Genomic DNA, 13052 nt, shown 5'->3' on the forward strand with positions numbered 1-13052 from the left:
TGGTCTTTGTCGCCTGTGTATCGATAACGATTTACTATCAACAAATATTACTCGCTGGCGACGCCTTTGCGAGCTCTACTCTGTGCGTGTTTTTTGTGTAAATTATTGTAAAATGTCGGCTGAGGTAGATTTTATAAATAAAAAGGAAGTGCATCTACGCACGCTAAAGCAGTGTGGACATGTTGGATTTGACAGTTTGCCTGATCAACTGGTCAATAAAAGCGTGCAAAACGGATTCGTTTTCAACGTTATGTGCATAGGTGTGTATATACAAATATGCTTTTACACATGTGTGTGTGTGGGTGTGAGTATGTGTATGCGGCATTGCCTAAGTGTGCGTATGTATGTGCAATGATTCAACGAAGAAAAATGTATGGAGTTGTAATGAGTACATTGCACACAGATTCTTAGGCACGCCAGCACTATATGACTCACTCACACATGTACATGCATATCTACACTACATTCATGTACTTTCGCATATATGTGTAAACAATTGAATACGGCGTGAGCTAGCCGGAGCAGATTAATATGCAAAGTGTTTAGCAATCGATTTTCATCAATTTGCTTTCTACAATTTCACCCTGACGCCAGTGCTGTCAGCATTTGAAGGGCGTAAAAAGCTATGTATATTGGCAGAAAAAGCTAAAGATTTGCAGCACTTACAATATATCTATGAATAATGAAAGTAGATTTGGATTAACATTAATTGCTAAAATTTAGAATTTGTATTGTCATAGATTTCTAGCGAATAGCTCATCTAGAGTTTCCTGATTTTTCAATACTTTCAATATGGTAGACACATATGTATAAAAATAGCTACAAAAAAGCTATTATGGCAACACTGCCTGACACAAATATTTGTCTAGTGCCCAATTGAAGACACTTATGAACATTGCCAGTAATATGTGCTTCTTTCCCCTATAGGCGAGACGGGTCTGGGCAAATCCACATTGATGGACACACTGTTTAACACCAGTTTCGAGTCGACGCCGAGTCCCCATACGCTGCCCAGCGTTAAATTGAAGGCCCACACATATGAGCTTCAAGAGAGCAATGTGCGGCTCAAGCTGACGATTTGCGATACTGTTGGCTATGGCGACCAAATCAACAAGGACGATTCGTTCAAGGCTGTTGTCGACTATATTGATGCCCAGTTTGAGAATTATTTGCAGGAGGAGCTTAAAATCAAACGCTCCCTTGTCACGTGCCATGACAGTCGCATACACATTTGTCTGTACTTTATCTGTCCGACGGGACATGGTCTGAAGTCCTTGGATTTAGTCTGCATGAAGAAACTGGACAGCAAGGTGAACATAATTCCGGTGATTGCCAAAGCGGATACCATCTCCAAGGTGGAGCTGCAGCGTTTCAAAGCAAAGATCATACAGGAGCTCAATACAAATGGCGTGCACATCTACCAGTTCCCCACTGACGATGAGACCGTGGCGGAGACAAACAGTTTGATGAATTCGCACATTCCGTTCGCCGTTGTCGGCAGCACCGAATTCATCAAGGTGGGCAACAAACTCATTCGTGCTCGTCAATATCCCTGGGGCACGGTCCAGGTAGAGAACGAGACGCACTGCGATTTTGTCAAGCTGCGTGAGATGCTCATCCGCACAAATATGGAAGATATGCGTGAGAAGACGCACACACGACACTATGAACTCTACCGTCAGAAGCGGCTGGAGCAGATGGGCTTCAGTGATGTGGACAGTGACAACAAACCTGTCTCATTCCAGCAAACTTTTGAGGCAAAACGCTCTAATCATCTTGCTGAGCTGCAGTCCAAGGAGGAGGAGGTGCGCCAGATGTTTGTGCAGCGAGTCAAAGAGAAGGAGGCCGAGCTCAAGGACAGTGAGAAAGACTTGCATTTGAAGTTCGAGAAATTAAAGCGGGATCATGCGGAGGAGAAGCGAAAGCTTGAAGAATCTCGAAAAGCACTCGAAGAGGACTATTTGGACTTTCAGAGGCGCAAGCAACAGCTGGCCACAGCACACCATACACTTACGCTGGGAAAAAGCAAGAAGAAGTAGACAGACATTACATATAAGCAATTGTCTTCAAGTATTTTGTACGGTTTGCGTATCCCAAAGTAATTATTGCTTTTTCATCTCGTTGTATTCATTTATGCTATTAAGTTTTCTTCAAATATTAACATATACACCAACGTACATACATATATGCATACATACATATAAGTATGATTATTTACAACTAACGAATAAACGAACTTAGTATTTTAAACAAATTGAAAGCGGGTTTTCTTTGCCAGGGCTGAATACCATAATATTTGACTAGAGTCAGGAGAACGAACGAGAAGGTGAATCGAATGAGCAAGCGAACCAGCTAAATAGTCTGCTTCGTTCATTTAGTTCAGTGAGTCGATTGCGCTTGTATCGAACGACTTGACAACTCTAACTTGCAGTTCTATCAAATAAACGAAAACGCAATTATTGTATTGCAAATAATTAATGTAGTCAATCATTAGAATTATTAACAACTATAAAGCAATTAAAAGTGTTCAGCTTGTTGTATACATTTCGAAAGTTTTTGTATGGTACTCTTTAAAACAATTCGGAACTTTCTGTGTGTATGTGTGTTTTTTTGTTTGTCAATAGGGGCGGGGGTGCAGGTGCACTGTAAAAGTGATTTTTCATAATAAGCGTAGTCGGAAATACCAGACGCCAATTTGTTGCTTTGCAAAAATGCATAGCATTAGCAGCACACTGCTAGCGTTAACTCTAGTGCTGTACGCCTTATTGCATAGAGGTAAGAACAAACATCGATGCCAATCGGGTATTGATTCGTGCAAAATGAATAATTTTCAACTATTCGTATTTTAGTTAATTGTGAACATGTTGTTATAACGGCCCCACAACATGCGCTCATCGGCTCCACGATGAATGTGAGCGCTACATTATATGATGGCAGTAAAATTGCCAGCAAAGGCACCTATAGCTTCACCTGGAAGGACAGTGCTGGCCAAATGAAGGTAAATACGGTGCAAAAAGAAAGCGACGCTTGCCTTATAGAAAAGAGCAACGGTTGACACAGAGCGCATATATGTTCATACGCACCATATTATTACTATGACCAATTAAATGTACACATGCGAAGTCTCTGCAGCGAACATTCCCTACGTACAACGTCCCAATTCAATTTTATGATAAGAATGCTAAAGCTGGAATTGTTAAATGCGCATTCATCACCAACAACAAACAATTTCCATATTTAAAGCTCATTTCAAATGTTGTATAAGTCAATTTGATAATAATATACATTTACAGAGTTAATTTTAGATACCGCTTCCATTGAATTTGTATGTACTCGATATCAAATTTGCAATGCAAATTTTTACAATCATTTGATGTCGCTTAATAGCCGTGCCTGGCACGTTTAGTTACACTACATTAGGGTATTCTGAATTGGTCATGTTCTGTAAATTAAGAAGATTCGCGAAGCTGGCAGGTCAATTTTTTCCTTTGTTAAATTTTCTATTAACATGCGGCAATTTCAATTGTGTATATGGGTCATGTAATATATAAAATCTATTTTTCTATATATATTGCAACAGTAATTGTAAACTGTACTCTTGTTACGGCATACAATTAAAAGAAGTACAAAAGGCGACTGATTTATACAAAAGTATTTGCCTCTAACTATACATAGTAAGGTTTTGTGATTAGTCCGCGTCACAGATGCTATTTTAAACTACCTAATTAAACGCTGCGCCCATATATATAAACGAATGACTAATTACGTATTTAACTTGCTTTTGCTGATATGCAGGAAATTGAGACGAGCGAACCAATCAGCAATTGGAGTTTAAAATACACAAGGGACGACACAAATTTGGGACGCCATCGTTTAGAAGTGAGTGTGTCGGAGAAGAAGTTTATAGTGTGGTTTCCGTTGGCTGAGAATGCAGTTGCCCTCACAGTGGTCAACACACTCAGCGGCAGTCTGCAGCTTATACAGGATAAAAAGGTGCGCACACAGGATTTTGTGTCCACCCAGTATCCAGTAGATCATAGCATTGAACTATGGCCAGCAGATTTGGAGTATTTGAAAAGTAATGATTACTACATAAATACGTACTGGTTCGAAAACTGTACATATCTGGGCATGTCGCATGCCTACGACTATCAAGCAATATATCCCGATCCCGATCAATACTATAATGTTGAGGCGCTGGTGGTGGCATCACCTTTTCCGCTGCCAGAGCCAACAACATCCACAACAACAACAACAACCACAACAACAACAACAACAACCACAACAACGAGCACTACAAGCACCACGCCCGCAACTACAACGTCAACTTCCACAACGCCCGTTACAACAACAACAACACCAACAACAACTACAACCACAAAAGCACCAAAGTTGAGTCGACTTAAACGTGACCTTAACCAAACCATGCACGCAAATGCTAAGCTGCTTGGACTGAACCTGGCAGCCGCTGTACAGCAGGAGCTGCTGAAGCAAAACAACAGTGGAAACGCATCCATGGCTCTTTTGAATCCTTTGGGCGTGCGCAAGCTAAAGCTGCTGCCCGTCCCGGCACCAGCTTACAATTGTGTTGACGGCAACATTGTTGCCCAGGATCCAAACAATACCTATGGCTATTTTCAGCGGCGTATTGTTTCTAAGAGTAAGTGATCGATCAAATTTGAAAGCAATTCAACATTATTAAAAAAGATTAATTTCTTCAGCGCCCATCTCCAGCTTTGGTACGAGCGGCAAGAACTGGCTGCAGCATTGGGAGCTGATCAATCTACAAATCACCTGCAAAGGCTCAGCGCCTTTTGAGGTGTGCATTCAGTATTACAATGGTGCGTATCCAAACGTATAAATTGTCCAATTTAGTGCCTTATTTAACTTATTACCAAACTTTAGCGCCGTATAATGCAACAGGCAACGAAACGTGCAGCAGCTATGATATGTACGACAATTGCGATTTCATCTTTGCGCGCTATTTCGCGGATAGCAAGACGATTCTGTTTTTTATTCGCAACGAAGTCTCTGAGAGTGTAAATCAAGTTACTATTAACATCTATGAAGGTTGGCAAAGCACCTAGAAATCTATTAACAAAGATTTAGTTCACTTTTAAGAGTTTGTTTTTTTAATGCGTGTTTTCCACTCTTCCAACAGCTAAACGACAATCGCAGCTATCGGTTGTAGTTGTGCCTATTGCCTGCACGCTGGTAGCCGTTTGCCTGGTCATTTTCGGAGTGGCGTATTACATGCAGAGCCGTAATCGGTAAGTTCCCAATATCCGAATCGTAGTCGCAACGAGTAACTGATTTTGTATGCCTTCAGATTTACGGTAGAGGTGGCTGATTTTAATTTTGGTGATACACAGTCGGTGGATATGGAATACAAGACATTCCAGCAGCGTTTGATCGACAGCATACGCGATGCGTGGCCATGGCCCAGGTGGCGTCGGTACTCGCAGTCAAGCACGGATCTCATGGCCGAGCAGCCGTCCAATTCCGGAAGCTTTGGCGGCAACGTTGGCGACGTTGACAGCAATTTGCGCTACAATACGTTCAACTAAATTTGAACACTTTTGCATAATTGTTATCTTTATTATTATTTAATCATATTAATTTAAATTTTGAGTTTTTAGTTTATAATTTTGATTTCTTTCAATGGGTGCGTTTTGTACGTTTTAGTCATTTGCATTGTAAAGCAGCTTTTTTGTAGTGGGCAATACCATCCCAATTTTTTTTCTTGTCCCCGTTCACTCATATTCGTGACCGTTTTCGTCCACAAGAACGCACACTCGCTCAGCAATTGCCAAACGACATGCAATATTTAATAGCAAATGGATAAATTTTATGAACGCAACTAATATTCTCATAAAATGTTGTAAAAGACTGTCTTTGTTCTAAAAAACAAGCAAAAGCAAGAAACAGAAAGAAGGAAATTAACGTATGCTACAAAATTTGTTTCGTTTTAAGTGTAAGCATAATATATTGTCATGTTTGTAGACAGATCTTGATGACAAAGACACAGCACATGCATATACAAGACAACCAAACACAAAAAATATAATATTCATTGTGATAAAACTAACATTATGTTTGTATATTTAAAACAAAATCCTGGACCAGGATAAAACGCTACTAAAAGTGCATACTTGGCTTGTGCCAAACATAAAAAGAAGTCTTAATGGGATGACACAGAAAAAAATAGTATATGTAAATGTGCATATAATATTATATGCATTGTTTTGTTTAGATGAGTTGGATCAAAATTTCAAATTTGATATATCTCTATATATAAAACTGTTTGTCCTGACTGACTGACTGACTGACTGACTGATTGGTGATCAACGCACAGCCCAAACCGTAACAGCTAGGAAGCTGAAATTTTCAGTGTAGTTACCTTATGTGATGTAGCTGCACTTTAAGACGGGGTTTCGGGAAATTCCACCCGCAAGTGTGGAAAAATCGCGAAAAACGTTTGTATGTAACTTTTTTGTTTACCATCCGATCGACCTCAAATTTATTTTCAAAGGTCTTTGTTCAAATTCATTTGAGGGGTGTTACGCACTTTTTGGAAAATGCATCCCTCCTTGGTGGAAAGGGGGGTCAAAAATTTGGTGGGTGACGTTTTGCCCTCAAATTTATTTCCAAGTATCTATATGAAAATTCATTTGAGACGTGTTTTTTACGTTTCGCAGAATTCAAACTTCTTCGGGGGGAATGCGATTCAAAGATTTTTTGGGCGAAGTTTTAAGTTGTGTCCGATTTGCTTCAAACTTATTTTCAAAGCTCTACATAAGAACTTAATAAATAAGTATTTCAGCGAATTGGGAAATTCCACCCGCAACAGTAGTAAATTGGCGGAAAACGGTTGTATAAAAGTTTTTTGTTTACCATCCGATCGGCCCCAAACTCATTTTCAAAGATCTATGTTCAAATTCATTTGAGGGGTGTTTCGCACTTTTTGGAAAATGCATCCCTCCTTGGTGGAAAGGGGGGTCAAAAATTTGGTGGGTGACGTTTTGTGTTCAAATTTATTTCCAAAGATCTATAAGAAAAATAATTTGAGACGTGTTTCATATTTTTCGCAAAATCTAAACTCCTTCGGTGGAAAATGCATTTCAATGTTTTTTTTTGGTGAATTTTAAGTTTGTTTGATTCCCGTCCGATCAGTTTCAAAGCTTTTTGAAAACATTGATTTTATAACATACGTGCCACGGGCAAGGCCGGGTTATACCCGCTAGTATAATATATATAATTTATTTGTATTCGATATTTGGGACACATCTATTTATTATTTTGAAAATGGCGCGTTAATTACGCAGAAATGCGCTTACCAACGCAAATTGCTCTGGTAATAATTTGCCCATGTAAATTTACAGGTAATTTTGCGTCAAAACTAGTCTAACAATTTGTTTGGTTTCCTGTACAAAAAATGTTTTTAAATGATATTGGACAGCCTTTAATATTAAATCCTCATAAAACATATGGACCTTATGAGCAAGTAAGTAATATGATAGATATGTTTGAATATTAATAATTATATTTATAACTACTTAGCATAATGGACCGATGCTGTTAACATCAGTCGCGTTCCAGGATCACAGAGTTCCTTCAAATTGGTGTGGGCGCATTATCGGCTCAGCAGATGATGTTGCTCGTTTCCAAAGCGTATTACCGAAATCGAATCAAAGCTATAAATACGATGCTCTTAAGCCCAACGAACCAACCGAAATTGTATACGACAAAACCAAGATCATGCTGACTTTGATACCAGCTGGACAGAACGAGGCCAATGAAAATGCCACCTTATATTATTTGAAAAGTTGGTGCCCCACATACATATATATAAATAACACATATAATCTACAATGTCTTGTTCTTCAGATGACTACATCAGTGCTCTTATAGCTGACAATTTGACCGGCTATTTAGATTTCATACCAAAGGCTGGTGCATCCTTCCATCTTGCACTTGGCAACGGCATCGATGTCATGTATATTGACGACATATGCTATATGTCCGAGGACGATGAAGCACTGGCACAAAGAGAGTATATTTATGCTCTGGTGCAGCTTATAAGGCCCAAATATTTGTACGGATTACGATTAGACAAATTACCAAAGTGTTTGCTCAATCTGTGCGTTCAGAAGGATAAGTTGTTAGCCAACGATTAATCACAATAATTGACACCCAGAAGTACCGTAAAAATTTTAATTTACAAGTTAACGCAATCGGGTATTGGTAGGTAACTAAAAGCTTTAACTAATTTTAACGCCGCCGTCTCCAAACTTGCACTATGCCTTGGTTGCCTTGGCCTTGCTTTTCACTTTCTTTACACGCTTAAGACCATCCATTTTGCTCTTCATAAATTGTGAGTACATCGCCATCATTGTGGGAACGTCTCCCTGGCGAACCACTGTGGAAATCTGTTATTTGACATACAAGTGAACTGTTAAGAAGCAGAATATATTAATAAAATGCTTTGTTTACCTTTTTGGACTTGAATTGGGCACGCATCAGGCACATGTATGTTTCTGGTTTGGGCAGAGGTTTTTTTTCTGCTCGCGGCACAGGCCGATCATGCCCATCATCTGTGCGTTTTAATAAAAAAAATAAAAACGCATTTTAATTAGGAAAGTCGCATGCGGGCAGACTTGCTACTTACATCGTTTAAATGTTATCGTGAAGGAAGAATTGTCTTTGGCCTCATTGGCAATCTTCTCCAGGCGCAGAATAAACTGTAAATAAATGCAGCGTTATTGAGAATTTTTATGTAAATGGATTTATTTACGTTGGAATTGTCGAGCAAAACCATTTCGTGGCAGATATTAGAGCTAGCGTAAGGTGAGTTGTGTGCTGTGGCTTATTTAGTACAATATTTTATGGAATGTCACCCAGCATTGCTAACAGACTGTTAACTAACATAAGTTCTGACGACACAAAAAGCATTAGAGCTGCCCACTTGCATATGCTGTTAAGTTGGCAGGGCTGGCATTCGGTCTTGCTTCGCCAAAAAAAATTTACATTAAAAATCGTAAAAATCTACGAAAACTTACAAGTGCATGCAATCAGCTAGGCTGTTGAACGCCCAAACACTCACAAAAGTTGGCATCACCGCAGTCGCATACCCAACGCTCCCACATCGCTTTCACATCCAGCGTGTACTGGCTGATGGTGTAAGCAGAAACGATCGACCGACTCGACGACCGCCAAAGGAAGCGCCCCCGCCCGCCCACGCCAGTAGCAGAAGTAGCCGTAGTAGGCAACGACAATAACAAATTCTGTGTTAAAGCACAACCTTCAAACCCCTTGGCAGTGGTTAACAAAAGGCAACGCACGACAACAATCTTGCAAATATGGTAAGCACGCGTAGCCGGCCTCCGGCGCAGCTCAGGACGATGTGTTGATGCTGGGCAACTTGCGCGTCATTAATGCAGACACACACACACCCACACATACACACACACACCAACACACACAGGGTCGTGAGCACGGTGAATAAGCAAAAGCCGCGCAACGTCGCCGTCGTCATCGCTGCTGTTGTTGCAATGAACTTTGACCGAAAACATTGTTACTACTTTCTTACAGGACGTGTTCCTCATGATCAGAAGGCATAAGACAACCATCTTTACGGATGCTAAGGAGAACACATCAGTTGTTGAACTGAAACGCATGATCGAAGGTAAGTGTACCAATATGCATACTCATGTATTTCTCTTTGCTCTGTATTCGCGTGTGTGTGTGTGTGTGTGTGTGTCCGTCTGTGTGGGTGCGTGTGCGTATGTGTTTAAGTGTTATTCCTATTTATAGATCACATTTTTGATTATTAAGTAATTTTATAATCATTGGCAGGCATTTTGAAAGTGTCACCTAGCGATCAGCGGTTATACAATCAGGACAACGATGTCATGGAAGATGAACAAACGTTGCAGGACTACGGTGTTACGGTATCAACGGCAAAGGCTCAAGCCCCAGCACAGTTGGGCTTAACATGCAGGTGAGCTACGATTGATGCCCATTCCCTGTTATTCCAGTTGCCGTTATGAAAGCCGCCCTTTGAGTCACGCTGATAAGCGCCTACCGTTGTTGTTTTTTGTTCTATGTACATATAAGAGATGGACGCGTGTTTGATTTTTCTAACACGACACGATACCAACACGAATCACAAACATGTTCAAATATATCATAAACTTAACACGACTCGCACGACTTTTACCAATGTTTACTTTTTCTTACCCCTTGTACCTTCTTTAATTGGTTTGCTATCTGCTTTAAAGTTAATGAATCAGCATTTTTTTTTTAAATTAAGTAAAAGTATTGTCCAGTTTAAATATCAACGTAAGTTCTATCTTACGCGACACGTGCTTAGTCCTGCATTGTTGTGTCACAAAAGACAACACGACACGAGTCCAGCTCTAGTATGTATGTTATCATTTGATTCTCATAGCGCCGCACGTGTCCGTAGTTGTTGTTTCTGTTTACACTTATTTAATGCTCTTTCTATGCTCGCAGGAACGAAATGGGTGATTTTGAGACGCTTGATATCACCCCATATTCCGCACCGCCCGACTTACCAGAAGTGATGAAGAATCAAGAGGCCTCAAATGGACAGGAGCAAGTCGCATAAAGTGAAAAGAAGCATTAAAATCAACAACAACAGCAACAACAACAACAATAACATCATCAACAATAACAACAGCAGCTACCACTTGGATTCACAGCCGCTGCTGCTGCTGTCGCATGCGAGACAAACCTAATGCTGAGAGTCAAAATTACTATTGCTCGCTTGTCCCCCACAGTCAACTCTCTCGATGCAATGCTAAATGTTTTGAATTGTACTACAATTTCTACTCTGCCTGGTCAAAAAACAGCAACAGCAACAATAGCTAATTATGTATGCATTTTTTTCGTTGGTTATAGCAAGGAACAATTTAAATAATATGATTCAAAATTATAATTTGAGATGGGATTTGATAATCCTATATATTTAAAATTAACTATTTGTTTGTTTCTTAAGGAATTTGTACGAATTTGTTTAAGAAAAAAATAGATATACTACACAAAATTTTAATGAAAATTTATGAAATGAAAGTCACACTTGAAATAGCTTATAAAAATGGCAATTGATGATAATTGAGCAAACGGTGAATAATTTAAAATATTGGGATTTAAATTTATTATAATTTATAATCAAATTATGATTATTATTATTATTATTGTAATAATAAGATTTAATTATTATTAAAAAGGAAAAAGAAAATCTACATTACTAATCACTATCATCCATTCCGGAACCGGCGGCTGCCGTCACAGCTGCCACTTCTGCATCGTTAGCATCCGTCACAGCTCCCTCGTCCTCCTCGGCGCTATCGATGAATGAGGCGTTGCTGCTTTGCTGCAGCTCCAAGTGCTCCAAATACTCTTGAAGACGGTCCTGGAAAAAATTAACGTACGTTTGTTTCTGCTGCGCAGTGGCCGGAAAATAATGGCCTCCACTATGTTCGAGCACTTCTACGTTCTTAAAGTGAGCTGCCAGCGACTCGCTCATATCCTTGGGAATGATTTCATCCGTCAACCCGTAAACGTGAAGGGTGGGAATTGTGATGCGTTCCTCGTAGGCACTCATATGCACAAGACTGCCAGATATGAAACCGGAGCTAAGCACAGCAAATTCGGGTCGAATAGAGGTTACTGGTTGGAAAGCAGAGGATGTCAGTAAATGGCTAAGCCAAGAATAGAACACTTACATTTCTTTTTGGCCAGACCACATATCAGTCCCACAAAACATGCGCCTTGGGAAAATCCCAGGAGCCCTTGGAATGGTCCCTGTGACTTCCAAGCATCTTCGACGACGCGTAAGCTCTCTTGGAATCCGAACGCCGGTCCACTTTTGTTGGTGCCTTTAAATGTGCCATCATCTTTGTTGGCCCACCAGCTGCGCTGTTGCTCCACTGGCTCTGCCGATGGTTCTAGTGGCGCAGCTACGTGAGGCGCTGAGATAAACACAAACTCGGCATACTTCCCGGCAAACTTGCGAAACGAACCCAATTTGTTTTTGAATGAATCCGCTTCAATTTCAAGTAATATGTTTAAATGTATTGTTTCAAAAATTCAGTAGTACGAACCATCTTGGCGGTATCCGTGCAGGCAAAGAACTCGCACCTTTTCTGTGATCTCCACCTTGGCGGCAGAAGATGCGGAGGCACCACTACTCGCTCGGCTTGAGCCAGCAGTCTCTGTTTCGTTGTTGGTCATAGTGGAAAGAGTAGTCCAAGCTGCAAAAAAGCGCCACAAGAAAATCTATTAATGTTTTTTGAGGTTAGACGTATGAACAGCTGATATGCCAAATGCTAGAGATGAAACTTTTAGTTCATTTTGGTCGGCGTGTTTGAGTTGGTTCAAAAATCATTAATATACCGATGGTGGCAAACTTGATTGGGATGTATACAATACTCAAATTCAAGCTGATGCTAGCTTAAGTAATTGATGAGCCTATCAAAACTATTTCAGTTAGTCATATTTACGTTATCCACAGAGATCTGAATATTACGCTAATAGAAGATCAGATCTCTTTCTACTCCAGTCGCTATAACGAAAGACTGATAAACCACCAAAACAGATCTGCACAAGCCCTTGTCGGATCTATTCCTATAAATAGACTGAAGAAAAGACACTTCGGTCTTTTACAAAACAATTAAAAACAATTCTTAAGAAGACAGCTTAGCCTTAACCTTATGTAGAGCAGGAGAAAATAAACTAAGAAACAAACATTGTTAAATGCAAATTTTGAAGCATGTACATGTTTAAAAAAAAAAAAAACTCATATTATCTGTTAATATAATAAAGATTTTCAAAAAAAAAAAAAAAAAAAAAAATATTTACGTTATCATAAAAGTTCAGTAGGTATAAACTTTGTATATCCTTTTAAATACAACTTGTTTGCGCCAACACGAATATACTTGTCCTTTTGCATGCGCATGTCTCTTCGACTGCTGTTCAACGCATACACGTGTCGACTCTTTCGCACAGTTTACGCTGGCGCCATCTAT

At 39.8% G+C, this 13052-nt stretch overlaps 6 protein-coding genes across 6 annotated transcripts; 4 read left to right on the forward strand and 2 right to left on the reverse strand.

The window, feature by feature from the left end:
* Window positions 1-35: 35 nt before the first annotated feature.
* Sep2 (septin 2) lies at window positions 36-2254 on the forward strand. Its single transcript, XM_064693592.1, has 2 exons — window positions 36-260; window positions 928-2254. Exons 1-2 carry the CDS (start codon window positions 113-115, stop codon window positions 2037-2039), a joined length of 1260 nt encoding a protein of 419 aa, XP_064549662.1. The 5' UTR covers window positions 36-112; the 3' UTR covers window positions 2040-2254.
* Window positions 2255-2408: 154 nt separating this feature from the next.
* Window positions 2409-6088, forward strand: LOC135436496 (uncharacterized). Its single transcript, XM_064694110.1, has 7 exons — window positions 2409-2775; window positions 2850-2998; window positions 3796-4660; window positions 4722-4841; window positions 4906-5070; window positions 5162-5270; window positions 5330-6088. The coding sequence occupies exons 1-7, from the start codon at window positions 2712-2714 to the stop codon at window positions 5565-5567; spliced, it is 1710 nt and encodes a 569-aa protein (XP_064550180.1). The 5' UTR covers window positions 2409-2711; the 3' UTR covers window positions 5568-6088.
* Window positions 6089-7393: 1305 nt separating this feature from the next.
* Window positions 7394-8493, forward strand: LOC135436290 (uncharacterized). Its single transcript, XM_064693856.1, has 3 exons — window positions 7394-7504; window positions 7561-7825; window positions 7888-8493. Exons 1-3 carry the CDS (start codon window positions 7436-7438, stop codon window positions 8175-8177), a joined length of 624 nt encoding a protein of 207 aa, XP_064549926.1. The 5' UTR covers window positions 7394-7435; the 3' UTR covers window positions 8178-8493.
* On the reverse strand, window positions 8201-8925 carry Srp14 (signal recognition particle 14). Its single transcript, XM_064693858.1, has 4 exons — window positions 8795-8925; window positions 8669-8741; window positions 8494-8594; window positions 8201-8429 (listed from the first exon to the last, which is right to left on the reverse strand). The coding sequence occupies exons 1-4, from the start codon at window positions 8816-8818 to the stop codon at window positions 8298-8300; spliced, it is 330 nt and encodes a 109-aa protein (XP_064549928.1). The 5' UTR covers window positions 8819-8925; the 3' UTR covers window positions 8201-8297.
* Window positions 8926-9003: 78 nt separating this feature from the next.
* Window positions 9004-11000, forward strand: EloB (elongin B). Its single transcript, XM_064693857.1, has 4 exons — window positions 9004-9362; window positions 9592-9685; window positions 9856-10000; window positions 10516-11000. Exons 1-4 carry the CDS (start codon window positions 9360-9362, stop codon window positions 10628-10630), a joined length of 357 nt encoding a protein of 118 aa, XP_064549927.1. The 5' UTR covers window positions 9004-9359; the 3' UTR covers window positions 10631-11000.
* Window positions 11001-11155: 155 nt separating this feature from the next.
* On the reverse strand, window positions 11156-12335 carry LOC135436289 (esterase GA18864). The gene is made up of 3 exons (XM_064693855.1): window positions 12129-12335; window positions 11751-12071; window positions 11156-11694 (listed from the first exon to the last, which is right to left on the reverse strand). Exons 1-3 carry the CDS (start codon window positions 12256-12258, stop codon window positions 11273-11275), a joined length of 873 nt encoding a protein of 290 aa, XP_064549925.1. The 5' UTR covers window positions 12259-12335; the 3' UTR covers window positions 11156-11272.
* Between the last annotated feature and the right edge of the window lie 717 nt (window positions 12336-13052).

Source organism: Drosophila montana, unplaced genomic scaffold, assembly GCF_035044405.1.
Source record: "Drosophila montana isolate Dmon_TW-CO22-7 unplaced genomic scaffold, ASM3504440v1 contig_3733_1, whole genome shotgun sequence".
NCBI lineage: Eukaryota > Metazoa > Arthropoda > Insecta > Diptera > Drosophilidae > Drosophila > Drosophila montana.